This window comes from Puntigrus tetrazona, chromosome 21 (assembly GCF_018831695.1).
Source record: "Puntigrus tetrazona isolate hp1 chromosome 21, ASM1883169v1, whole genome shotgun sequence".
NCBI lineage: Eukaryota > Metazoa > Chordata > Actinopteri > Cypriniformes > Cyprinidae > Puntigrus > Puntigrus tetrazona.
This window is the reverse complement of record NC_056719.1, coordinates 17,396,022-17,421,343: the sequence shown is the minus strand read 5'-3', so window position 1 is coordinate 17,421,343 and position 25,322 is coordinate 17,396,022. Positions and strand designations below refer to the sequence as shown.

Here is a 25,322-nt window from a genome sequence, read left to right as displayed (position 1 = left end):
TTATGCAATCCAATAACACAGTCTTATTTTTTGGAATCTGGTAATATTATCTAATTATGTAGCCAACTGTAGGTCAGCTGTCGCTTTAAGACAGTATCCCTTGCAGCAGGGCTCCAAACTCGCTCCATCTAGCCTCAACACACAGGCATGGAAGTTTCCAACAAGATCAGGTGTGTTTCATTCGGGTTGGAGCTAAACCGAGTTTAAACAGCCCCGCTTTCATCTGAGGAACGTTTGAACGTGTGATGACGCGAAACATACACACAAACGCGTGTGATGAAACGCAAACGTTGCTCTCCGCTCGTGACGCCAGGTGGCGACCTGTCCCTTTAAGGGCGTCTGTCGCGAGCGAAGGCGGAGTGACGTCATCGCGCCGGCCCAAACATGGCGGCTAATTTTATTCGGTCGCTAATGAAGGTTGATCATAAAAGACGTTTCTGTAGCAGGTATGCTAGGGGAAAAGGTCATATATGATAACAGAATTTCGTTTCGTTTTTCTTTCATCTATTGCGTTGTCTTTTTTTTTTAAAAATTATTGCAACAATATTACAATTAAACCAGGTAAATAAACAGATTTCAGAATAAATCCAATCTTATTGCGCCTTGGTTGAGCATAACACATTACTACTACCATCCTAAATCAAATACAACAAAAGAGGCCTTTACATTAAATTATACAATTCCAACAGCGACGTCATCTTAAGGGTTAACCAATTTAAAAGATTTATATGAGAGTCTTAGCTCGTCACACCAGTGGATAAAGTCGAGTTTATCTTTAAATCTGCACTAGTGAATAAAAAAAAGAACTTCCCGAGTCTATCGCGTTATGTTAATGCCGTAAGCATGCCTTCTGCTCCAGTCCAGTCGGCGGCGCTAATGCTCCTGTAAGTTAGTCTGCCAGCCGCTAATAAACACCAAAGAAGAAGAGACGTAAACATGGCGGCTGCGAGCGTGAAAGAGTTGATCGGACAGAACGAGCAGGCAGAGACGGCGTGCGACCCGCAAATAAACCAAAAGAAAAAGCAGAAGAAGAATAACGTGGCGGTTACGGACGTGGAGGATTCAATCGAACAGAACGAGCAGCTGGAGATAGTATGTGACTCGCCAATGAACCCACAGAAGAAGAAGGAGCAGGAGGAGGAGGACATGCAGCTGTCGGATTTAATCGAGACGTTTCGCAGCATTTCCGAAAGCGAAAAACACTGGGAGTGCAGGAGGGACTTTATATTCCGAAACTACGACGATTACGAAGACCCTCACGTGGATCAGCTGCTCGCGCTGTCTATGGTTTGGGCGAACCACGTGTTCCTGGGCTGCAGGTCAGAATACGAGCGATCGGGAAAGGCTCTAAATGCACCGCAAGCACGGTTGCACACAAGATGTGTTACAAATTTAATCTGCGCGTTAATCTGCATATGCAAAATAATAATACAGAGCACGCATTATTTAAATAAAACCTTATTTTCGTTATTTATTGGTAACTGAGCGTTTATAACAACTCCAGCTTGCCTCAACACACAGGCACGGAAGTTTGTAGGATGCCTAGGTAGAGCTCGATCAGCTGCTTCCGGTGTGTTTGATCATCTTTGGAGTTGAGCTCTGCAGGACCGAGCTTGGACAGCCCTGGTCAGTAATAACCGAGGAGCCAATCAGTAATGGGTTCTGAAGGATCACGTGACACTGAAGACAGGGATAATGATGCTGAAAATTCAGTTTCGATCGTAGAAATACTATGTATTTACATAGAAAGCATCTATTTTTAATTGTAATAGCGCTTATTGTGCAAATGCATTTTAAATGTAGTTAGAATTGCATTTTATGCACTAAATAATGACTTTCTCGCATTTTTAACACTCTTTTAAGTGTGTTTTTTTTCACACACTTTTTTTTAAGGAAATGGGCTCCTTCTCCAACTCCCTCAGATTTAATACGTCTTTGACTCCGTTCAGCCGATCTCCAAGCTTGACGTAGATCATTGAATCCAGTTAGACCAGTAGCCCCGTGTTCTCAAGTGAGTTTTGATCATTTTCCTGTTTAAAACCCGACTCTTCTGTAGTTATGTTGTGTGCCCATATTATTAGGAACTATAGTCCCCAGCTTGCAAGACACTCTCCCTGTGCGAGCGACATTTTCATTTTCTGTTGTCTTCGTACACGATGTAACTATAGAAGAGTAAGTTTAAAATAGGTCTTTTTTGTGATGCTACTGGTCTAATAGGATTCAGTTATCTATGCTAAGCTATGCTAAAAGTGCTATCGCCAGACCCGGAGATCCAAAACGGTAAAACTCAGCTCCTTAATTATGGAGGAGTTGGGAAATGAGCCAAAAAGACTGTGTCCCTTTAAGCTGCTAACCTCTTGAAGTTCTGACCCAAGTCAGAAATGCAGTGAAAAGAGAGGCATTTGTGGTGTGCTCGCTGTGATTGTGTAGTATTGTGACGTGACCCTAACGCTTGGCGGTTTGCAGGTATGATGAAGTGCTGCTGGAGAAGGTGAAGGAGATGGCCGAGGGAATCGTGGTGGAGGACGCTCCTGTTTTTAAAACCAGAGATGAGCTGATCAAACAGAAGGTAAACCTGTCCTGTCCTCCACTCGAGATGCTTTGAAATGGTTAATGCATCCCAATTCTGACCTTCTTTTGCAACAGAAAAAGAACATGCTATATTCCTTATTGCTTTTTTTAACAGGCGTCTGTAATTTATGTCCATACGTCAAGCAGATTTGCAAATATAAAGGTGCACCGGTTCAACGTGCAAAGTAGGGTCGTGCCAATAGATGAGGACGATAATATGACTTGAGGGTGATCGATGCACGAGTGCCAAGACAGCGCACACACACACACACACACACACACAGATGTTCATCCAGAGTCCAGACTGTGAACACAGGAAATCTGGCAAAATCTCTTGAGAATAAATGTTTTCCAGCACACAAATGGACAAGCTGATCCTGCCTTTGTTGTGCGTCGTCTTCTGTCGGCTCGCTCTAGTTTCATGTGATAATCTCCAGATTTACGCACGTCTGCCTCAGGATTCAGCATAGGAAATAACCGCTTCGATCATCGGACTGCAGAAAGTTCTGGTCTTCTGTATCCGTGTCTTTTTCTTGATCGAAATAAGAACTAATCTACCGTTTGGAGCTCAATTTGAATGTATGTCGATTTTAAGGATGTTTAGATGTATATGGAAAAACGGAACGAAACTACAAAAAAAATGCATGCAACATTTCATGTGGAAAGGCGAATTAAGATCAGTTACGAGTTATGATGTGTATATATATATATATGTGATGCATAGAGTCTTGATTGACCTAAACATGATAATAAACTGCAAATAATCTGTTTTTTCTGCAGAGGTGATGCCTGCGCCCTGACGAGGAGCTGATGAAGAGCCGACCAGCTTGTTGATCCCTAGCTGTACATATGACCTGCTTTTTGATATTGCTTTTTTTTTTATTACCGTGCACATTTCGATAATTGGCCACAATAAAAAACAAACGCCTTCCCTTCGCTCCAAGTCTGAAAAATGCTTTATTTGTCTTTTATACAGCATATTAGAAGTATAAATGTTCTTATGATAAATTCACAAAAACTAAAACGTCCCTCTTAACACTATCATACTCGCGTCTCCTCTCAAAAGCCGCGGTTCAGAAGAGCGTCGAGATGCATCGTCAAATACAGATACAAAAAATGATTCCCACAGTCGATCTCCGGGTGCATGGAAAGGCAGAACGGGCATGCCGTCGGCTCTCAGATATATTAATGACGGTTTACTGAAGAACTCGTGTTTGGGGGGTTGCACTCGGACAACATCTTTGCCAATGGTTTGCATTCAACTGCATCAACCCGACCACGGTATGATTCAAATCGTGTTAGCAATAACTTATCATGCAGTTAAAAAAAATAAATAAGCACACAAATGTTGTCGATTTTTCGCAATAAATCCTATGAATGGTCGTGTGTGGCCTCAGGCGGCGGCGTTACGAGTCGACCCAGCTCTGCTCCACGATGGCCGACACTCTCTTCTCGTATTCACGTTTGTTCTCCTGATAGAGCTGAGCCGCCTGGCTGTTGGCTGGGCTGTTTGGATTGGGCTCGTCTAATAGAGACTGAAAACAAGCACACGGATCTGAACCAGTGTTCGACGCTGATATATGCAGCTCGTTGTCAACATAACGTTAAACGGAGGACAAAAAGGGTCCTAAAAGTTCCCGCTAGTCACTGTATTTTCATGTTGCAGTAATTGCATAAGCTGCAAAAAGTGCCCTTACTCTGAAACTGGTTTAATAACTCATTGGTGAATGTTGCATTAAGTAACATTAACGATGAAAGCCACTTTTGTTACAGAAAATGTTGGTTTAAAAAAAGGGCAACCCTGTATTAGCTAACCTGAACAAACACTGAGCAAAGCGTTAGCCTTTAATGCATGCAGAAAACTCTTTCATGAGTATAGTAGAACTTTTAAAGTTTTAGGATTTTTATCACCGGTTAATGTAATAAAAATTAAATTAAAAAAGTGCATTTTTGCCATGAAAATAGCCTAAGGTGCTAAAATAGCATTAGATAAATATATACTAAATATAAATATATACTGCTACTAAGTTGTAGTTATTAATGTGTTAATCTGAGATAAAGTATTTTTTTATTGCCAGTTTACTTCTAGCATTGCATGTTTGTTTGTTGAAATATATTCTTAAAATCTGATTAATACATAATTATTCACAGACGTTTGTAATGCCTTGGATAAATATCATGCACATTCATTACTCCTTGTTATAACAAAGCTACTAGGATATAAAGCAATAGAAACAATGCGGATGTAGATGTGCCGTGATCTAAAGTGTTGCTGTTGAATAATAAAATAGATTTGTGAGTAGAAGTGTGAGAAGAAGAAGCCCATGGTGCACCTGGATGGATGTCAGAATGGAGGAGACGTCGTACGTGGGACTCCAGCGGTTCTGAAGGATGTCTAAACATATACTGCCATCTGCATAGACTGACAAACACAACATGATCCGTGAGAAACAGAGCACGCGCGCCGGACAGCATCACTGCGGGACACACGCTCACCGTTGGGGTGAAACATTTTGGAGATGAAGCGGACCGTAGGAGGCTTGTTAGGATATTCTTCTGAAAACTCGATAACCAGCTTAAATGTTCCTGAGCAGAGATAGAGAGAGAGATTTCAGACGGATACTAATAACGTGGGCAAGACCTTCAGACAGCGCTAGCAGCGACATCCCTCTACAAACGACTTGGACTGCAACCAATCACTGCAGAGCCTTTACCAAGAATCACCTGACTGTATGACGCGCGGGTAAGGATGTAAACTGCAAAATGTTATTATTAAGATATTATTTTTATGCAACAGAACATGCCGTTTAAAACTAATAATGTAATTTTAAAAAATTATATTTTGCACATAAGCTTTAGTTTAAATATAAGCTTTTGAACGTTTCTATTGTGAATACATGCTTTACAGTACACTTTACAGTAAACATAAGGTAGAACTAAGAATAAACAATACTTCTACTGTATTTATTCATCTTAGTTCATTTCAGCATTTACTAATGCGTTATTAAAATCATAAGTTATGTTTGCTAACATCACTTAATGCACTGTGAACTGAATATAATTTTGGTGTTTATTACTGCTGTCAATTAAACAATTAATCAATTAATTAAAATTTTTTGTTTGCATGTATGTGTATATATATATATATATATATATATATATATATATATATATATATACACATATAAACACATATATATTATATATATATTTTAAATGTTATTTTTTTTATATATTAAAATATATTTATTTAGAATAGACATTATATAAATATGTAAAAAATTTTAATAAAAGCAGTAATGTGCATGCTAATAAACAACTTATTATGAGAATTGGTCATTGAAATAAAAAGTGTTACCGAAATGATCACCAGATCCAGTGCAGAGCTTATTAAAGCTGCTCAGAATTCGACAACGAATGCTGAGCTTGCGATTATTAACTAGTATTTTTTCGGAGGAATCAAGGACCGGCTCACCGTCTTCAAAAGGAGTTCCTACAGGCCTGCAAGCAAACACAGGAACAACGCTAAATGCACAACTTCTGTAACAGATGCACATCTCTTCGAGCATAAATATCAGTTCAGTTCAAAAAGCGTACCCAAAAATCACAGCGTTCCACAGCATGATGTTGTTTTCTGAAGGAGCGCCACTCACACCAGTGGGAGGATCTTCTTGAAGTCTGCAAACAACAAACACCAACATATATACATGTGTGTATATATATATATATATATATATATATATATATATATATATATATATATATATATACACATACACATATTACTTTAACATACAATATTTGCACTAAACATTTTATATATATATAGTCAAAATTTGATAAGGGTTAATATTTTAAAATATATTAAATATTTTAACTGTTAACTATTAACTACAACTTTTCCCTCAATAAATGAATAATGTGCTGCTTATTAATAGTAAGATTAGGGATGCAGAATAAGACATTAATATGTGCTTAATTACTGCTAATATTCTAGTAATATGCATGCTCGTTTTATTTAAAAAAAAAACACAAAATAACTTCATTATCTGCCAAAAAAAGTTTAGTTGGGCTGGGGTAAAGTTTTCTAGTTCAGGGTGGGGTAAAGAAACGGGTGCAATCATAGATGTGACTGCAGAAATTAATCACACATTAATTGCAAACAATGACGTTAATTACAGTTTAAATACGAATTCGAAGCAAACGTGCGTTGCATCAAGCGGACGATTTAAATGTAACGCGTAGTATTCATATAAAAATGAAAATAAAGAGTTACAGTAATTGCAGAATGCCGAAACATTTAATGTTTCTCACTGTGGGGTTATTTCTAGATGCCTTTTCAGATCTACCCAACATTAGTGTCCCTAAAAGGCGCGTGTGTTTGATATCCACGAGCGCTGTCGACCCTGAGGTGAAGTACCGTGGTACTTTAGAAAGCCCTCAGCTCGTGCTAGCGCGGGCCTAGCGGCTAACGCTGCTAAAGGCTAGCCCGGAGTATAAACACAGCCGGCCCGAGGCCTCGCACCGACGCAGAGCGCTCGTCCGAAGACACAAACCTCTTAAAGTCTCTCATGAGCCGCCGCCTCGCCGGAGTAGACATGCTTTAATCGCGGCTCGCTGTCATAAAACGAGAAGAAGCGCGTCAGGTTCGGGAGGATAGGTGCGATGCGCCGCTGACGTCACCCGTGACGCCATTGACCTGGCAACAGCCGCAGGAGGAAACTATTTTCATCATCTTTCTGTTCGCTGTTTGGGAAGAAAAAATGCTCAGGACCGAATCTCAACGCTGTCCGCTGTCTTACAGCTGATCGGTTGTGACACGCGGCTGTTAATACGCATGGAAAGGGTTCATATTCGTAAAAATTAAACGATCGATTTTTCTCACTCTGTCAAGTGTTTTCGGGTGAGGTATCGCTTTTCTCACCCCACTCCTTTTTTGTTTAACTAATAAACAATTACACGTTTTTTTTAAACAATAATGATTAATTGCATTCCTCTTATTTTTTATTTTATAAAATTTTAGATCAATTTTATTTTAGTTTATTTAGGTTTTTTTTTTTTTTTTTTTGCTTGTTTACCCACTTTTATGTATGTTTTTCTACTCTTTAATGTTCACCTGAAGGTGTTGGTACAGCTTTGCCTTCTTTTGTGTGTTTTTTTGGTTACAGAGTGTATTTTCTGTTGATACACTGTACAGTATCATCATTAAACAAAAAGAAAAGTTACTTATATTTTATTTTTGCACCTTTTATTAAAACACTGGACACAAAACTCATCCGTTGTGTGAGGTTTGGAAACACCGGCATTCAAAACGCACTCTTTTACTGATTACACCAAGCGTGCATGTGAGAAAACACTGGTTTGTTTACTGAAAAATCAGAGCTAGATCACTATAAATAAACGTCTTCACACTATTCGTTTACAGTAACTTCAATATCTTCTATTATGGCTCACTTTCTTTAATGAGCCAGAAAAAAACACACACACAAAAATGCAAAATGTCAAAACAATATGCAAAATATTGTTACAAGAAATGCACACTACAAACAGATGTGAAAAAAAAAAAAATCATCATGTCATCATGTGCATTACTATGTTTACATGTTCCTACACATTTGCACTATAAATAGATATATATTTAAATATTTAGCCCTTTAAAAGATTGGGATTCTAGCATTACGTCAGAAGAGTAAATGTCTGCAAGTAAAAAGAGATAAACTTTGTTTTATGCCGTGCAAACTAAAAAGAAGAAACAACAGAAAAGAATACGAGCTGTGCAAGTATTTTTGAAAATGGGATGCAAATATACCCTGTTTTGGATTATGCATGACAAAAGATTTCATGTGTTTTCGAAAATGTGATTTTTTTGAAGATGGTGGTGGTGACTTGATGCATTTAAGGTGAAAGGGATTAAAAGTTATTTGTAGTTTGGTCCACATAGACCAGCTGTGTAAAGTGTTGATGGTTAATATGGTTTGGAAATGGAAAAAAAAATTAATAAAATTAATTAACGAAATAAATGTTAAATTGAATCAAATTAAATATAAAACCAAAAGCATGAGCGAACGAGTACTTATAAAATGTTTTTATAATGAGCACAAAAATAATAATTGCGAATACTGATTTATTCACTGACCAATTATGAATGTCATATGTATCAAGAATTAAAAATAGAAAATGATGATGCATTTTTACAAAATAATAGGCTAGTTTATCTCTAAATGGTTACATAAATATTAATTTAACCGTTGACGTATTAACAAGATCCTATTGCGGTAAAGGAAAACGCCCAACGACGGATATTGGAACCAATCGGAAAGCTAGAACGGCTCCGGGCGGCCAATCAGAGCGGAGCAGCAGCTGTGAGCGTCCAATCAGCGTCGAGCCGGCTCTGGGAGTCTGCCGTGAGGAAGGCTGAAGTGAAAACAACTGTGGCTCAGGGTGGGACTCTGAAGGCCGACGGCTTCTCATTTCCTCACAAGATTCCTTAATTAATTATTTTAAGGTCCCCGGCCACATGTACCTCTCAAAGTAATCGTTCGACAAAAGGCGGATATTCGCGGGAAGCTGGGTGAACTTACAGCAGAAGTCAGTGTGAAAACCGAGTGAAAAAAAAAAAAAACAGACATGGACGAAAAGGCGTTTTCGAAAGAGCTCGATCAGTGGATTGAACAGCTCAATGAATGCAAACAGCTCTCAGAAAGCCAAGTCAAGACCCTCTGCGAGAAGGTATGTGTGTGCAACACGGCACCAACGTCGACTTTTAGTGTTTATTTGATTTTTCCGCGTTAGCCGCCGAGTTACAAGATGGCGGAATTTTAAACGAACCCTACGCTCGCAAGAAACTGCGATTGCTGTTGTTGTTTTCGGGGACAAAACCCAAAACAGGTCGACGCGTCTTCCGTATATCTTCTTTGCAATCACTTGCGGGGAATATTGAGTTTGATTTGTGAATTGCGGCAGCGTTAGCCCGCAAGCTAAAGTAACGTTGCTAATCAATCTACGGGAAGGCACTCGAAGCCGTCGCTTGTTAGTGAGTTGCTCGGTTTTCTGCCGTGGCGAAAACAACACGCATGCATGTCGTCGAGAGTTTCTAAGCGTACAGACGTTTATTTAAAAACTCGACGCCGCTTCCTCGTCGCTCACGCGCTCTTAAAATGGCGCCCGCGGAGCTGACCGTCGTCTGATGACAGCGGCGCACGAATCTAACCATCATCCCGCGCTCTTCGGCCTTTTCTACTCCCGTAACACACTCGTTCCCCCAAAAGTGTGCATGCAGGTGAAAGCCAGGTGTGTTTGGAAGGTATGGTCGTGTTTTTGGGGCTCCGAGTGGGTCTCTGTTGCTGCAGCGGATTTTGTTAGTTGCGCTCGGTTTCCTTCTAAAAACGAAAAATAGCGGGTAAATCACAGCAACTGATTTTATATTAAATGTATACTAGGTGCACCGTTAATCTTACAATCAGTTGTTATCACGAAGATTTATTTTTGACTTTAATGTGTTTTTAATTAGGATGTTTAATTTTTTTTGATTTGTAACTATATATATATATATATATATATATATATATATATATATATATATATATATATATATATATATAGGATATATATATATATATATATATATATATATATATATATATATATATATATATATATATATATATTTTTTTTTTAACTGATGTCTATCTGTTCTTTTTTAACTTTATTCTGAACCTTAATTTTTCTTTAGTGATTTTGCAATGCTTTTAATGAAGTGACTTGCATATGAGGATTGCGATCAAGCTCAACAAAAGAGCAATAGTACGCAAGTGTAAATTGCCTAATGTAGTGCGCGATTAAATCAAGTGAATAAGGGACTTTAGTGTCAGGGTCTTTTTTTTAAGTAATATAAAACATTTTAAAGAATAGACGGTGTAAGGGTTAGAGGGACTTTTATTATAAATAAAAAACAAGTCGTTAGGATAAAAATGGAAACTTGTTTTGTTGTGTAACTTTAAAAAATACCTGTAGGCTGTAGTTTATGGTTGGCTTTTTCCTGCAGGTTTGCGTCACTCGAGAAATCGTCAGCATGTACGGACAAGGCTGAGCGCGGCTGCTTTTTGACATTTTCCATTCCACCTTAAATAATGCGACGTTCTTAACATGTTTCATCACAGTCGGTGCATTCATGAACGGTTCTTTAGGTCACTGCATTCATAATCCAGTTGCCTTAAAAAAAAAAAGACTAGACTGTAGATCGAAATTAGCTTGTTTTTATTTGCGGAGCGAAATTAAAGTCTTAATGATTTTAACAGTTGACTCGTGAATTAAAAGCCTCAAAAATGTGAAAAATAAATTAGGTTTGGTCATAAAAACGAGGCTTTACTTGCGTAGTCTTAAAAGGTTCGTTGGATGAAGTTGACGTGATTCTTTAGGGCCTTAATGAAAAGTGTACAGCATCTTTTGGTAGTGTAAAGAAAAATAAATAAATGCTGTTTGTCTCAATAAATTGGATTAGGTTTAAAAAAAAGTATAATTATTGATACCAAAAGATAAGATGCATGCTATTGCTGATACATTTTGTTTTTGCTATATCGCTTTTAACAACTTGACTATTTAAAACACAATTAGCAGCTTCCTAGTTGGATTTTTTTTAATGTGTATTGTTTGCGCGTTTCACAAGCGTGTGCATTTTTGGCCTGTACTTTTTAAAGCTCTTTGACGGCGTGTCTCGTGGGTTTGGTTTTTTACACCTCGCTATAAAAACTGCTCCGAGCTTTTCTAAAAATCACTGCACGGCTCCACAAATACACCCACAGTAATACCGATGCGTTTACGCTGTATGTCTGTGGCTCAGCCGATCGTAGTCGAGGAGCGTTTTTAATAACGCCGCTGCAGATTTCTTTCAGTGTATATCGAGGCCTTTGTGATAATGGGATTGGAGTAATACGATTCTGTTCTTTATTTTCTGTGCAGGCTAAAGAAATCCTGACCAAGGAGTCTAACGTGCAGGAAGTGAGGTGTCCGGTCACCGTGTGTGGAGATGTACACGGTCAGTTTCACGATCTTATGGAGCTCTTCAGAATCGGAGGAAAGTCTCCAGACACAAACTACTTGTTCATGGGAGATTACGTCGACCGAGGCTATTACTCTGTGGAGACCGTCACGCTGCTCGTCGCTCTCAAGGTACGGGACCGCTTTGCTGGTTTTTTCCTCGATATTAAAAGCATAGTTCGCCCAGCAGTGAAAGTTGTTATGATTTACTCTGCCCACAAGGTGTTACCAACCTGTGTAATTTTCTTTTCTACTCTCGAAGATATTTCGAAAAACGTTTGTAAGCAAACGGTATATCCTTCAAAGATCGACAGACGTCTTAATAGATTGAATTTCAATGCCATTTTGGCTGGTTTTTAAATCTTTAAGCCTTTTTTTATTAACGCCACTAAACGATTTAAGTGCTTTTAATTTTGAGCGTGCTTTTCGTAGGCCGATATGTACTGTTGTAAATGCAAACCTGCGTTTATTTATACAGTAAAAAAATAATTGCAACCCTGATTCAATAAGGGGTTCTCCAGAAATGTAAAAAAACTATTTCCTAATTTGTTTATTAAGTTTAATTGTGCTTTGAGAGAATAAAAAAACTCAGAACGTGTCATTGTTTTTAATTATTGTTGTTTAATTGTTCTTGATGTTTTTCAGTACAGCTACTAGAACATGACTTAAACATAACATCATCTGCTATTTTACAGAAAAAAATTATAATATATATTTGCTTATATTTATTATATAATATAAATGAAAGACAAATACTTTTTCAGTTATTGATTTATTTTATTTAATATATATATATATATATATATATATATATATATATATATATATATATATATATATATATATATATATATCAGAATTGTGAGAATATAAACTTTTGGCTCCGTACACCGCTTAAGAACTTTATTTAAAACGAATGTAAGATTTGTTTAATAACAGTGCTTATCGCTGCTTGACAAGCCGTTGTAATCAATATAATGTATAATCTTGTCAAATCTGTCGTGTGACTCTCTAGCCATAAATGCCATGCTTTTCTTCAACCCTGATGCACGTCTATAAAAGCCTATAAACACTCGCTTCTCTCTGCTATTCAAACAACGCAGCTTTAACTAAGATTAACATGTGTTTAGGCTTATACAGCGAGAATGATTGTTTCTGCACCTGAACACTACAGTAACAAATTCATTTGTAACTTGTCTATGCTCGTAATGTGCATAATTTCTTGTTTTATTACTGTATGAAGTATATGTGAAGCGCTCTCTCCTACTTCGCCGTATTGTCCTTTCGGCCAGAGCCACACGGTAATGATATACTTTATGACGTATGCCGAAAATCAATATCAGGACGTCCTGTGTCTATGGGGCGTTGACAGATGAAACATGAAAGCACAAACATACACAATGACTGTCGGTTTTCTGTGCGCTTTGAGCAGTCTATAAGAATAAAAGAGAAATGGGAACTTAAACTGAAGTACGAGAGCCATAACAATGTCCTTCAGACTCTAGAGTCACGAGACCACGTCCAGTTAGCCTCAATGGAGGTTTTGTTTTGTATGTTTTTGTTAATCATTGTTAATGTCTTCAAACTCTAGGTAAGGTACCGTGAACGCATAACAATACTTCGAGGGAACCACGAAAGCAGACAGATCACGCAAGTGTACGGCTTTTATGACGAATGCTTACGGAAATACGGCAATGCAAACGTTTGGAAATATTTCACAGACCTCTTCGATTACCTTCCCCTCACTGCCTTGGTAGACGGTCAGGTATGTCGCTGAAGCTCTGTGTGTGATGTTGGCTTTATCAGGAGCGCTGGAGTCGTTTGAAGAGTTTGATGAATAATTTGGTGACCCGAGTGCAAGAAGTTGAGGTCAACCAAAGCCCTATGAAATGCATTGTATTTTCCCCAAATTCTGTTTTTTGGTTTTTTTCCCCACCATTTAATCTTTTGTTTTTATTTTATTTAATTTTGGTTAAATTTGGCAAATTAAAAAGCATGTGTAATTAATTGAGGTCATGACACAATTACGCTCCAGAGCCCTCTGAAATAGTGTTTTGAGGGTTTTTTTTCTTCTCTATTCTGTGTTTAATTAGTTTAATTATCAAAAAGCATATATAGAATTTGTAAATGTCTTTAAAAACCTTAAGTGAATGTCCTGTCGTTTAGTTCCAGACCTGTATGAATTTCTTTGTTCTGCTGAACACAAAGGAAGATGTTTTAAAGAAAGTTAAGGGCTGTTTTGTCATTGTATTGTTTATTTCTGTTCTTACTGTGGAAGTCAATGCTGACCAAAAACAGCCTGGGTTACAAACTCTTCATACAGGTTTGAAAGGGGTAGTAAATAATGACAGAATTGTAATTTGATGAGATTAAAAATGATAGGGTTTAATGAGGGTTGCGTCTTATTTTTTTTGCTGGCAGATCTTCTGTCTTCATGGAGGACTGTCACCGTCCATAGACACTCTGGATCACATCCGAGCGCTGGATCGTTTACAGGAAGTTCCTCATGAGGTATTGGACATGGATCCTATCATGGCTTTGTTGTACATGAGCAGTTTGAGTCTGATGGCCCTCTTTGTCCGTGTTTCCTCAGGGACCCATGTGTGATTTATTGTGGTCTGACCCAGATGACCGTGGAGGTTGGGGTATTTCTCCTCGAGGTGCGGGATACACCTTTGGGCAGGACATATCTGAGACGTTTAACCACGCTAACGGCCTTACGCTGGTTTCTAGAGCTCACCAGCTAGTGATGGAGGTACGAACATTGCTTGACGCCACAGTTTGAAGTTAGATAAACTGCCGCTGAACGGGAGAAGCGTCAGCTTTTCGCCGGCTTTTATATGTGGACGTGGATGAGTGTGTGACTTCAGATCTTTTAAAACACCTAAAAAGTTCAGTTTCATGAGAGTTAGGCTCATGTCTCAAGGTCTCATCCTAACCAGTACAACAAAAAATACTTTATGAAGACTTAGATTTGGGGGTGGAGATTACAATACGGATATGATTTTATAAAATAATTGAGGTCAAAGTCAAAACATGGCCCTGTTTCAGAGCAGTTCACATACTGTGTATTTATGCCAGTAGATTGTAGTAAACATAATATAAAAGTAATTCTACTCTTGTGATCAAAGCTGTATTTTCAGCATCTTTTCTCCAGTCTCCAGTGCCACGTGATCTCTCAGAAATCATTATAATAAACGATTTATTATCAGTGCTGCAAACTGTTGTGTATATTCTTTCGTAACGAATAACTCTTCGCCGTCACTTTTTTTTTTCTTCACATCTTTGCTGCATAAAAGCATTGATTAAAAAAATGCGGACTCTGAACTTTTGAACAATTATTTTTAATAAATACCGTTCCTTTTTAAACTTGTTTGCAATGAATCGGCATATCAGACTGATTTCTGAAGGTGTATTAAAACGTAAAGCCATTATTTAAATTGTATCAGTTGCTGTTTTTACTGTATTTTCAATCAAATGAAACGGCGCTGCTGAGCAGAAGAGACCTATAAAAACACCTTGTCTCTTCTAGGGTTATAACTGGTGCCACGATCGCAATGTGGTGACGATTTTCAGCGCACCCAACTACTGCTACCGCTGCGGGAACCAGGCAGCCATCATGGAGCTGGACGACACCCTCAAGTACTCGTTGTAAGTCGAAGCGCTGGCAGGGCTGCTGATGTGTGTGTGCTGTCGCTCCGAGCGTGTCTGATCCCTCGTGTTGTTTTCAGCCTGCAGTTCGACCCGGCGCCGCGCAGAGGAGAGCCGCACGTCACCCGCCGCACCCCCGACTACTTCCTGTGAAGCCCTCGGCCCTGCACAGTATTGCCATGATATTATAATCCTCATTCAGTTTAAAGTAAGGGGAGAGGAATGGGCAACAGTATAGAAAAGAGAAAACCGATCCAGTGAGAAAAGTCTGTGGACCAAAAGGTGTGTGCCATATCCAAACCGATCCGGCTCCACGAGCACCAGATATTCCCGTCTGCTCCTGCTTCTGTCCTCCGCTCTTCAGAAACCAACACCGGCTGTGAAACCCTCCTGATCTCTTCACGAACCCTGTTTGTGTTCTTTCTTTCTTTTTTATTTTTTTTTTTTTTGTCTGTTTGCACTTTTTTTTTTTTTTTTATTCTCCTCCCAACTGAACGAAGTTCGTTTTACAGTTTGTTTCCCTGTTTCCCGTGCTCCAGGACTTTATGTCCCATTAAGCAGGCGATAATCTTTCCTACACCGAACGCGTTTAACAAATGCCAACCAATGATATGCGGCAGACTGAGATGGCATGGGGTCGTCTGAATCCAGGAACGGCTTCATATGATGGTTCTGTGTCTGTACAAAGGGTACCAGTTCAAGAATAAAGATGGATCTTGCTCATGTACTTTGTGTGCTGTTCTGCTTTAATCCTTCATTGAGCCAAGCCTAGACCTTGTTCATGCTGTATTTTTAACAGGAATGAAAAAAAGGTGTGTTCAATCGTTATTTATTTTTACGCAAGTATACAAAAAAAAACGATTTTAAGAGTCAAGAGTGAAGATGACTTCTATGGGGTCTTGTTTTCATCTGTTAAACTGAATATGGCATTGAGCTGACCAGGGCTTTTGCTGTTACCGTTTCTCGAAAGTCTAGAAAAGCGCAATTTGTTTTAAACGATAGATGCGATGTAGCCAGAAATGTGTTCCGGATGATGACGTCAGTGCATAAAATCAATAGGATTATAATGAATATAATCTTCTGATCAATTCAGGAAGGGAAATTAAGATTTGTTTCACGTGTTGGATGCAGTATATGCATATTAAAACCTAATTTTAATAAAATTTTAAATGTGCAAATATTGTGATGTAGAATTTAAGATGAAAGCTTAAGCTGAAACGGTAAAAACGAGGCTTTTAGAGATCTGCCATTGCTGTAGATATCAAGCATCAGCTGGTTAATGTGATCGGTTTAACATACAAGCACAAGGTCTTGGATCATGTCATTTTCACAGCTCTTGATTTAACGTAGCTGGTGTACTTCAGTCCCTCACAGCCTCATTCTGTCAATGATTAAATATGATGCAACAGGCCATATGGCCAAAAATATCACTGTAGTTTTTTTTCCCCATTTTATTAGACCATATCATTCATTTACCGTCAATTGGGAAGAACATACTTGTTTATCACATGTTTATTAGACCTTGAGTATTAATACGATGGACTGGAATATGAGTTATTGTGATGCTTTTCATTCTGACGGCACCCATTGGTGAGACACTGATGCAGAGGCGCATTTCTCCAGATCTGACCAAGAAACAAACACAGCCTTGATCTTGAATGTCCTGAGGGTGAGCACATTTTCAGCAAAACTTCAGTTTGGGTGAACTATTATAAAGCAGTTCAATTGAATTAGACATGTACACGGTACATAAAAACATTATATCGTCAAGCCCAGGTAAATATATAATGGGCCACTTTTTTCATTCTACCAGCATGATCTCAGCCACATCATATTAATACATACCTAGTATTTAATATTTATGAACAACAATGTTAATCAATGCACAATCAGTACAAGTGTGTACAGTTTTAGAAAAGTAATCCAAAACTAATCAAATGTAACATCAATGAAGTTACAGTAACGGCGAGTTACATTAATAAAGTAACTGAGTCACCTACTTATTACATTTTAATTTATTAACCTACTAGTCATTAAATTAACTCATAGCCTTAAAACTAGTAGATTTTGGGAAGGTTTGTTTGGAAATGCAATAGTAACCCTATTTAAACTTGCAATTATCAATGCAACTGATTACATTTAATTACTCTTCTAAATGTCTAATGTTTTTTTTTAACTGTTAATCATTCTCAAACATGCAAAGCAGGCAGGTTTAACTGCACAGCAGTGTCCATTTAATTCATTCAGAAGTGAGCCCCTTTGTAACCCGTAACGTTCTCATAAGTAACCGTTATTTAACTGCACACCTCTTAGTAACTCCAAATAATCGCAATTACATTTAGTTTGTAATTAAATTACGTAATTCCGTTGCGCGTAACCAGCTGCTCCCCGGTCCCGGCGAGCTGGTGCGGTCTGCGCATGCGCGGCGCGTCGAGCTCAGTCTCATTCAGGCCTTGTTGACGTTCAGTTTCATACTTTCGCCGCTCTCAGTCACGGTAAGAACGGCGCGAAATCTGCCCCGTCGGCGAATCGCGTGTTATATTTTGACGGCGAAGAGACGCGGCGGGCGCAGCGCTGTGAGAAACGGTGAAGTTTGATCCGGTTGTCGTGACGAATGCGGCGGTTGCTAAGAGAGGCCCGTAGGCGCGCGGCTAGCGTTAGCTTAGCATCGCAGGCAGCCCGTGCTTTATGTCTCTGTGGTGTTTTTAATCGACATGAAAAGCTCGTTGAGTGAAACCCAGCGGGACGATGACGGCCTTGACGCTTCGACGCGTTTAAACGCGATTTATGAATACGCTGGAGAAGCGCGCTTTTTGTGAAGCCTGGCTGGGGCTTTCTGGATGCTTCGACTCTGGCGGATTTCTTGTTTTTGTTTTTTTTTTACACTTCCATTACCTAGCCGTCTTTTTAATTAGTAATATGGGCGTATGCGTAGTTTATCTCGGTCTTGTAGTGCTGGAGAACGCGCGCTAACGCAGCTAGCACGAGTCCTTAGCGTTAGCTTTTGACTGACGCTCGTCTAATATAACGACGTGCCTGTTGTTGTGTGGTGTTTTTCCGTGTAGATGCCGACTATTAAACTGCAGAGCTCTGATGGAGAGATGTTCGAGGTGGATGTTGAAATTGCCAAGCAGTCAGTGACTATAAAAACCATGCTTGAAGGTAAGCTGAATTGAGGTATGGTCATATCTGTGTGTGTGTGTGTGTGTGTAATCACCGCTGTCTTCTGCTCAGATCTGGGGATGGATGATGAAGGAGATGATGATCCCGTTCCTCTGCCCAATGTAAACGCAGCCATCCTGAAGAAGGTCAGACCTATGCATTGCTGTCACCTTTTAATTGGAGTTTCACACTATTTTTAGTAAACAGACGGTATACTGGGAAAGATCCCCAAGCACATCTAGGTCTGATTTTACCCAAAGATGATGATAAATGACACGGCATATGGGTCAGTTTAACCAGAGATCCCACATTTTCAAAATATTAAATGTCATGGATGAATATTTATTGAGTAGTACACTTTTTGTTGTTGTTGGGGCGAGGTCAAAATCATCTGAGATTTGGAGTGAAATTAAAGGGGGAAAAAGTATACCTATTGGAAGATGGCGACGTCGTTATTTTTACGGAGATGTTAGAAGGTCAATCATTGTTGTACAACATTGACTCGTTTTGTTTTTGACCACTGAGGAGTTCATTTTAACTATTAATTTACTCTCTGAGCCGAACAATGTCTAAATCTACAGAACTGAAGCGTTTAGGGCTTTAAAATGAATCGTGCCAAAAGGAAACCTCGTTAAAAACAGACTTCTAAAGGGAGGTGATTGTACCAATATATCTACCAATCGTATTAAAATAACAGTACGATGACATTTTTTCCGAGATCATTTTGACCTCCTGTAATCCGACTCTGAATCTCATGTGAAAACGGTCAAATCCTCTACAAAATAGTGGACTATTCAGTAAATATGCATTCATGAGGGTTAAAATTGTGTTTCTCGTTACTCAAAAATATTAAGAGCCTGGGAAGCTTCTGAAATTGGAAAAAAGTAGATTAACTTCACTGTTTATGAATATCCAGCGTTGTTGGTTCGGTCTCAAAATGCATCTCAAAATGCTCTCATTATTCAGTGCGGCTGGGGTTTTGTTCCTCGTTGTTTGTCATGCGGAATAATTCATATAGCGCGCATATCGGTGGTGTGCGTCTTAGAAGTGACCGAGCCTCGCCGTGTGTTTAACATGCAGGTGATTCAGTGGTGCACCCACCATAAAGACGACCCTCCTCCTCCCGAAGACGATGAGAATAAAGAGAAAAGAACGGATGACATCCCCGTCTGGGACCAGGAGTTCCTCAAAGTAGACCAGGGCACCCTCTTCGAACTCATTCTGGTGCGTAAAAACCGATGTGACTGCCGGCGTTCGTTAAAATGGTGTAAAACTCAGCTTTTAGGACTTTAGGACCATCTGAGTGTTTGAGAACGAATGCGGCGCCCAGCGTTTAATGGAGCGAAACCAGCGGAGTAGCTTCTGGCTCTTGAGACGGCGATATGTGCAAAATAACCACACGCTTGTTTGGTTCTTATAATTAGCGATGCACCAAAATTACGACCGCGGGTCCAAATGGAAACCAAATAAATTTCATAGTTAACTGATCGAATAACGAGCGTTTTCAGTAAAGGCCCGTTCACGATATAAATCTGAAAGCGACGAATTGTTTAAAGTACGATATTTGGTCACATGACCAGCTTGAAGTCCATAGCACTGCAGCACGAGTTAGCTTTCCGTCCGTTTCGCAGCCACCTCTCAAAATAATACACCGCTGATACGTGAACGCAACTCTTCTTGGCAGTTTGCGATCCGCTGCGGTATTTAAAGCACTTAACGTTTCAAGTATTTCTTATCATTTAAATGCTATGTCCTTCAAGCAGTGTGCAAATCGAAAACTTAATCTGTCTGCAGGATGAAGGCAGAAGTATGATCTTTCCTGTATCTATATGTCAGTAAGCGTTGTGGAAGACGAGCCCAGACGTCTTTTGCAGCCCGTTTGGTCTGAGCTGATGTCAGAGCGGCAGTGCGTCGACTCGCCACACGATGGCCACGTCTTCATTTGCGGCGCTAGCGTCTCATCACGCTCGCTTTCATCTCTCTTCCCTTTGTTTAGGCCGCAAATTACTTGGACATCAAAGGCTTGCTAGATGTTACTTGCAAGACGGTTGCAAACATGATCAAAGGCAAAACCCCAGAGGAGATCAGAAAGACTTTCAATATCAAAAATGATTTTACAGAGGAAGAGGAAGCCCAGGTAAAACAAGTGCTCATTTCCTGTCTGTCCTCCGTCACGCATGGTCTTAATGCGCTCGGGCCCGTCTTACTTTAGTGTCAGCGTAGATGCTTGCTCTCTTTTTTTGGTCAGAATTTAGTGCTTGTCGATTTTTAGTATCTGTAAGATTCTTATTTCTTTTAAGAAGTCTCTTCTGCTCATCAAGGCTGCATTTATTTGATTTAAAAAAAACTGTAATATCGTGAAATATTATCGTAGTTTAAAATAATGGTTACTGTTTTAATGTAATTCAATATAAGTGATCTCTGTGCTTCTAAACTGTATTTTCAACAGTCTTATTATAGAAGCCTGTTTCCGCCACTAAAGAAAAAAACTCATGTTATTGCAACTCGATATAAACTTTGACTTTATTACTCACAACGGTGTCATATAAAGTTAAAATGGGGAGTTATAAAGTCGAAGTATATCCTCAGAATATCTTGCGATTCGGACTTTATCTCAGAATTGAGTTTCTCACACAGTTCTGACTTCATTTATCTCACAATTGTGCTTTTATCTCGCAATTTAAGAGGAAAAACGGTCCGTTTTGTGACATGCTTGCGATTATAAATGTTTTTATTCAGTGGCAGAAACTTTAGCGAATACTTTAGTGTCGCACGATCCTTCAGAAATCATATTAACACGCTGATTTATCGTGGTTGTGCTGATTGGCCGTTTTAGGAAACGGAGGTTGAAATAGCAAGGTCTGAGTGGTTTTAGTTGAACTCTGGTGTTGTTTGTTGCAGGTACGTAAGGAGAACCAGTGGTGTGAAGAGAAGTGAAGATCCTGACACACTTTAACACTACAGATTGTTCCAAAAAAACAAAAAAAACCAACAAAAAAAGTAATTAATAAATTGCACTGCGCTGTTCATATTTGTTGAGATTTAACACGAATAAATAAGAGAAGAAATCCCTTGTGTTTGCTAGCATGGCCGTCCTCCTTGCTTGTGTGGTGTAACCGCCTTTTTTAACGTCGTTCCTCTTCAGATGAACGCTCTCATCCGCGTAGAGAAGACGCTTCCCTTTCTTACCACGCTTTTCTTTTATTACGTCTTATTTTAGCCGAGCTTTTGAGACCGTTTTAGCGCGAGGAACATTTTGTGAGCAGCCTTCTCCGTGCTGGAGATCCCAGAGACGTGTTGAGAACTGGAAGTACTCGTGTAGGATCGAGTCTCTCGCGGTTCTGCTCCTCGATGGCAGCCGATTAGGATTATCAATCTTTTAATTCCAAAAAATACAAATAAAAAGATTATTGTGGGATTTGTCAGTTCTCTGTGCCGTGTCATTTCTGCGTCTGGCAGCTGCTTGACTCTGTTCTGTCACGTGATCTGGTTTCTTTATCATTTTGCTAACTTTTCTCAGATTAGAGCTCGTTTTTTGTTTTTAGTCAGATGTTGAGAATCTCTTTAAATGTCTAAATGATCTACAAAACATTTAAATGGAGTATTTTTGCTCTCGCTGTTTTTTTTTTCGGACATTGTGTGACCTAAGTATCCTTTGGTAAATTTTAGTCCATATTATTATTATTTTTATTATCCCTGTTTGTTATAAATATTAACATTGACTTCCTGAAGCCCGTTTATGACGTGGCGCAAAAAAGATAATAGTAACTCTGTCGTTTGTTAAAGTTAACTATATCATGAATAATACATTTATCATTATCAATAGTATTTATTCATCTTTCTTGATATTAGATCATAAAAATCCAACCATTCATTGTTAGTTCATGTTTCACCGTGCATTAATTTTAACACCTGGTGATTTTAATAATGTATTAGCAAACGCTTAAATTACCATAAACAGAGATGAATAAATTCAGCAGAAATGTTTGTTTTTAGTTGATGTTAAAAAAGGTAACTTTACACGTGACATCTTTCTTGCACATAAGAGCTAATGTCATAATTCATAACTTGCTTTGAAATAATGATTAATGACTCTTAATTCACAATTAGTCTCTTGCAACTTCTTCTCGCTCTTAATTCTGATATTTTGAGAATCGTATAAAGAAATTTTGATGTTGAGACCTTGACTCAAATTATTTATTTTGCAAAAAATTAAAAATCACGAGTTGCGAGACGCCACTTTAAATGGTGGTGTGATTTGGAATTGGAAAGGAAGCCAGAAGTCTTAGTTTCTCAAAATTCAGATTTTTTTTTAGTCCGTATATAAATATTGACAGTCTTGAAATAAGCTCGGACTAATAAATGCTTTAGATATGTTTTTCGTCGTTAGCTCTCGTAGTTAACTAATTAGATGCGATGAAGCAATAGCTTAATATAACACGGTATTATATTGATCTGGTATTATTAAAAACAGTAGTAGAACAATGCATGCTTTAATACGTAAATATCACCGGACCCTTGACGGTGTGATCAAACGAGTTCATTATAGTTGAGGAAAGAAGTAAAAAAAAAGCTGGACACAAACAAAAACGTGTGCTGTTTCACTCAAAGAACCCCATGAGACCCTTTTTTCAAAATATTTTAATAAATCTGTAGAATTATTAATGTTACGTCAAAAGCAAAAGAGCGAGCGATGACTTGGTATGACACTGAAGATGTGCAGCTCCCTCTGGAGAACACCGACCGCTTCAGAACACACCTGAGCCAACACTGAATGATTACCAGAAAGCACACACACTCACACACGCGCACACACACACACACACACACACACACACACACACACACACACACACAGATACAAAGTTGACGTTTGCATTGATGACAGGCATAGCAGACTACTTCAGATCTACACAACAGAAGCGATTAAAAGTAAACAGGCAAGGAATGTTTTTTCTTTTTTTCTCTTTACATAAAAACATAAAAAAAGTTTAGTCGTTTACGGAGTTTCGATCTATAAAAGACGAAGTTTAGCAACACTTATTTGATTGTACAAGAGTGAGAACTGACACTGTTTTCAGTGATGTGAAGACATCTAAAGACTTCTCTCCACACGCCGTGGACGAATCTCACCAAGGAGCGTCCGGGACACGATCAGAATTAAAAGAATAAAAAGACATTTTGCACAAAGGAAATGAAGATATTTGGGCCATTCAGACTGTAGGGATTATGATGACAGTCAAGCACATATCCCCCAAAACTCACATTACTGTAATGCACACAAAAACGAATCATTTCCACTGCTGTAATTGTGGCTAAACGGCTGTTTGAGATGTGTGTGTGTATATATATATATATATATATATATATATATATATATATATATATATATATATATATATATATATATATATGTGTGTGTGTGTGTGTGTGTGTGAAACTTAACTGATTGTCTTAAGTAATTAAACATTTGTTCAAACAGCTGATTCAGTCATAAACGAGCGAGTCATTGAATTGTTCACTCAACAGATCAAACAACGGTTCTGCTGTGGCTTGCTCTGGAACTGTTTTTGGCAATAATGTGTCTAGATTAGAATAAAAAGTCTCGCTGGCTGAACTGAATCAAATCAGTATTTGCAACGGTGCTGATTTTTGGTAAAATGTGTAATGCTGCTTAACCGTATCGTGATATAACAGCGTGCACGTCTGCGCATATCTTCCGAACCACAGTAACAGAAATGATCTTTTTTTGCATCACGGGTAATGAAAACTAGTGCTTAACCGTCGTTAAAATAAAGGAAAGCGAGGCATTCTTCGTGAGATTCGTCCACGTGACTTCGTAGAAGATGAGAGCTTGTTTTTTTTCGCTTCGGTGACCGAAGTGAAGAGAACTTGAAGAGCGAGAGATCGGTCTCCGCAGGGATCGAGCCTCAGTCTGGGTCATTGCGGCTGCCTTACGGCGCTCTCTGTTTTAATTCTGCTGAAGTCGGCGAGAGTCTGGGTGGGGCGGAGCGTCTGGCGCTCGGTGGGCGGGGCCTGCTGCTGGGGGAGGCGGGGCGGGAGGCGGGGTTTGGCGGGTGATAGACGGGTGAAGGGGGAGTCTATAGCACTTCCATCGGAAGAATGGGGGCTGGCGCAGAGTCCTCTTTGAAGGTAGCGAATGCACTTCTTTTTCCTCCTAGGAACAGTCAAGAGAGTTATCTGTGAATAAAGCGTGGATGTGAAACGTCACAAAGATGAACTCCGCACAACAACGACAGAAAAAATAAAGAGCACACAAAAACAAACAGCGTTTTTAAACTAACCCGAAGTATAACGTTCAAAAGATCAGAGGAACATTCGCATTTACAGTAACATTACTGTGGTTATAAAACGAAAGATAAGCGTCTGAAGCAGTGTTTTGGAGTAAATGAACACTACATCAATGCATTTTCTTTTTTTAAACGGGATTCAATTTGCGTGATGAATTTGGTCACGCTTTACATCAGGTGGCCTTCGCTGCTGTGTGCTCACTCCCAAGCGTGCACTTATTGTGTTGCTGTTATTGAGGAGGGATACCGGTACGGTTAGGACAGGTTTGGTCGGTACGGGTGGGTTAAAGGTGGGTTAAGTAATGAATCACAGATAAAAACATGCGTGAACACAAGCGCGTTGTACCAAAGCATTCAAGTACTGAGCCACCTGATATAAAGCGAGACCTAAAATGGTGCATGAATCAAACGTAAAAGCTTCAGAGTAGAATAAAACCGCCTATAAATACATGCGGCGTAATTGAAACGAAGCAAATGTGCATTTGGGATGATTGCCTGCTTCTGAGACGCAAGCGGAATCTGAAAAGCGACCGGTGCGCTTCGTCTTGCCTTAGGGATTGCTTTTGAACGTCGAAGTTGAAAGCGCTAGCA

General features: G+C 39.1%; 5 protein-coding genes across 16 annotated transcripts in view; 3 read left to right on the top strand and 2 right to left on the bottom strand.

Annotated features, from left to right (window-relative positions):
* Positions 1-901: 901 nt before the first annotated feature.
* cdkn2aipnl (CDKN2A interacting protein N-terminal like) lies at positions 902-3,524 on the top strand. The gene is made up of 3 exons (XM_043221942.1): positions 902-1,319; positions 2,467-2,569; positions 3,352-3,524. Exons 1-3 carry the CDS (start codon positions 937-939, stop codon positions 3,355-3,357), a joined length of 492 nt encoding a protein of 163 aa, XP_043077877.1. The 5' UTR covers positions 902-936; the 3' UTR covers positions 3,358-3,524.
* ube2b (ubiquitin-conjugating enzyme E2B (RAD6 homolog)) lies at positions 3,505-7,293 on the bottom strand. The gene is made up of 6 exons (XM_043221944.1): positions 7,128-7,293; positions 6,169-6,249; positions 6,047-6,072; positions 5,068-5,157; positions 4,905-4,993; positions 3,505-4,106 (listed from the first exon to the last, which is right to left on the bottom strand). The coding sequence occupies exons 1-6, from the start codon at positions 7,169-7,171 to the stop codon at positions 3,978-3,980; spliced, it is 459 nt and encodes a 152-aa protein (XP_043077879.1). The 5' UTR covers positions 7,172-7,293; the 3' UTR covers positions 3,505-3,977.
* Positions 7,294-8,963: 1,670 nt separating this feature from the next.
* ppp2cab (protein phosphatase 2 catalytic subunit alpha b) lies at positions 8,964-15,985 on the top strand. Of its 2 annotated transcripts, XM_043221698.1 has the most exons (7): positions 8,965-9,300; positions 11,530-11,739; positions 13,199-13,372; positions 14,029-14,118; positions 14,201-14,362; positions 15,140-15,258; positions 15,339-15,985. In XM_043221698.1, exons 1-7 carry the CDS (start codon positions 9,199-9,201, stop codon positions 15,409-15,411), a joined length of 930 nt encoding a protein of 309 aa, XP_043077633.1. In that variant the 5' UTR covers positions 8,965-9,198; the 3' UTR covers positions 15,412-15,985. The 2 variants fall into 2 exon arrangements, with proteins under 2 accessions (XP_043077634.1, XP_043077633.1); XM_043221699.1 differs by lacking the exon at positions 13,199-13,372 and having other exon boundaries at positions 8,964-9,300.
* Positions 15,986-16,904: 919 nt separating this feature from the next.
* skp1 (S-phase kinase-associated protein 1) lies at positions 16,905-21,488 on the top strand. Of its 2 annotated transcripts, none has more exons than XM_043221114.1 (6): positions 16,905-16,927; positions 18,324-18,420; positions 18,493-18,566; positions 19,501-19,644; positions 20,417-20,557; positions 21,322-21,488. In XM_043221114.1, exons 2-6 carry the CDS (start codon positions 18,324-18,326, stop codon positions 21,355-21,357), a joined length of 492 nt encoding a protein of 163 aa, XP_043077049.1. In that variant the 5' UTR covers positions 16,905-16,927; the 3' UTR covers positions 21,358-21,488. The 2 variants fall into 2 exon arrangements, with proteins under 2 accessions (XP_043077049.1, XP_043077048.1); XM_043221113.1 differs by lacking the exon at positions 16,905-16,927 and adding an exon at positions 17,606-17,753.
* A 2,299-nt stretch (positions 21,489-23,787) lies between these two features.
* The window catches only part of tcf7 (transcription factor 7), a 47,054-nt gene continuing 45,519 nt past the window's right edge, over positions 23,788-25,322 (bottom strand). For 4 of the 10 annotated variants that reach the window (XM_043221103.1, XM_043221105.1, XM_043221104.1 and 1 more), the window contains one exon: positions 23,788-24,598. In XM_043221103.1, the coding sequence (XP_043077038.1) occupies positions 24,361-24,598 (238 nt within the window). In that variant the 3' untranslated portion in view covers positions 23,788-24,360. Of the gene's footprint in view, positions 24,622-25,322 lie in introns of all 10 variants that reach the window. The other 6 variants (XM_043221111.1, XM_043221112.1, XM_043221107.1 and 3 more) reach the window with 5 other exon arrangements.

Coding starts and splice junctions, on each gene's coding strand:
- cdkn2aipnl (XM_043221942.1), top strand. CDS start 937: ATGGCGGCTGCGAGCGTGAAAGAGTTGATCGGACAGAACGAGCAGGCA. Junction 1,320..2,466: donor CACGTGTTCCTGGGCTGCAG/GTCAGAATACGA, acceptor GGCGGTTTGCAG/GTATGATGAAGTGCTGCTGG.
- ube2b (XM_043221944.1), bottom strand. CDS start 7,171: ATGTCTACTCCGGCGAGGCGGCGGCTCATGAGAGACTTTAAGAG. Junction 6,250..7,127: donor CTCATGAGAGACTTTAAGAG/GTTTGTGTCTTC, acceptor TGTTGTTTGCAG/ACTTCAAGAAGATCCTCCCA. Junction 5,158..6,046: donor AGGAACTCCTTTTGAAGACG/GTGAGCCGGTCC, acceptor ATCTCTGCTCAG/GAACATTTAAGCTGGTTATC.
- ppp2cab (XM_043221698.1), top strand. CDS start 9,199: ATGGACGAAAAGGCGTTTTCGAAAGAGCTCGATCAGTGGATTGAACAG. Junction 9,301..11,529: donor TCAAGACCCTCTGCGAGAAG/GTATGTGTGTGC, acceptor TTTTCTGTGCAG/GCTAAAGAAATCCTGACCAA. Junction 15,259..15,338: donor GACACCCTCAAGTACTCGTT/GTAAGTCGAAGC, acceptor TGTTGTTTTCAG/CCTGCAGTTCGACCCGGCGC.
- skp1 (XM_043221114.1), top strand. CDS start 18,324: ATGCCGACTATTAAACTGCAGAGCTCTGATGGAGAGATGTTCGAGGTG. Junction 18,421..18,492: donor TATAAAAACCATGCTTGAAG/GTAAGCTGAATT, acceptor TCTTCTGCTCAG/ATCTGGGGATGGATGATGAA. Junction 20,558..21,321: donor CAGAGGAAGAGGAAGCCCAG/GTAAAACAAGTG, acceptor TGTTTGTTGCAG/GTACGTAAGGAGAACCAGTG.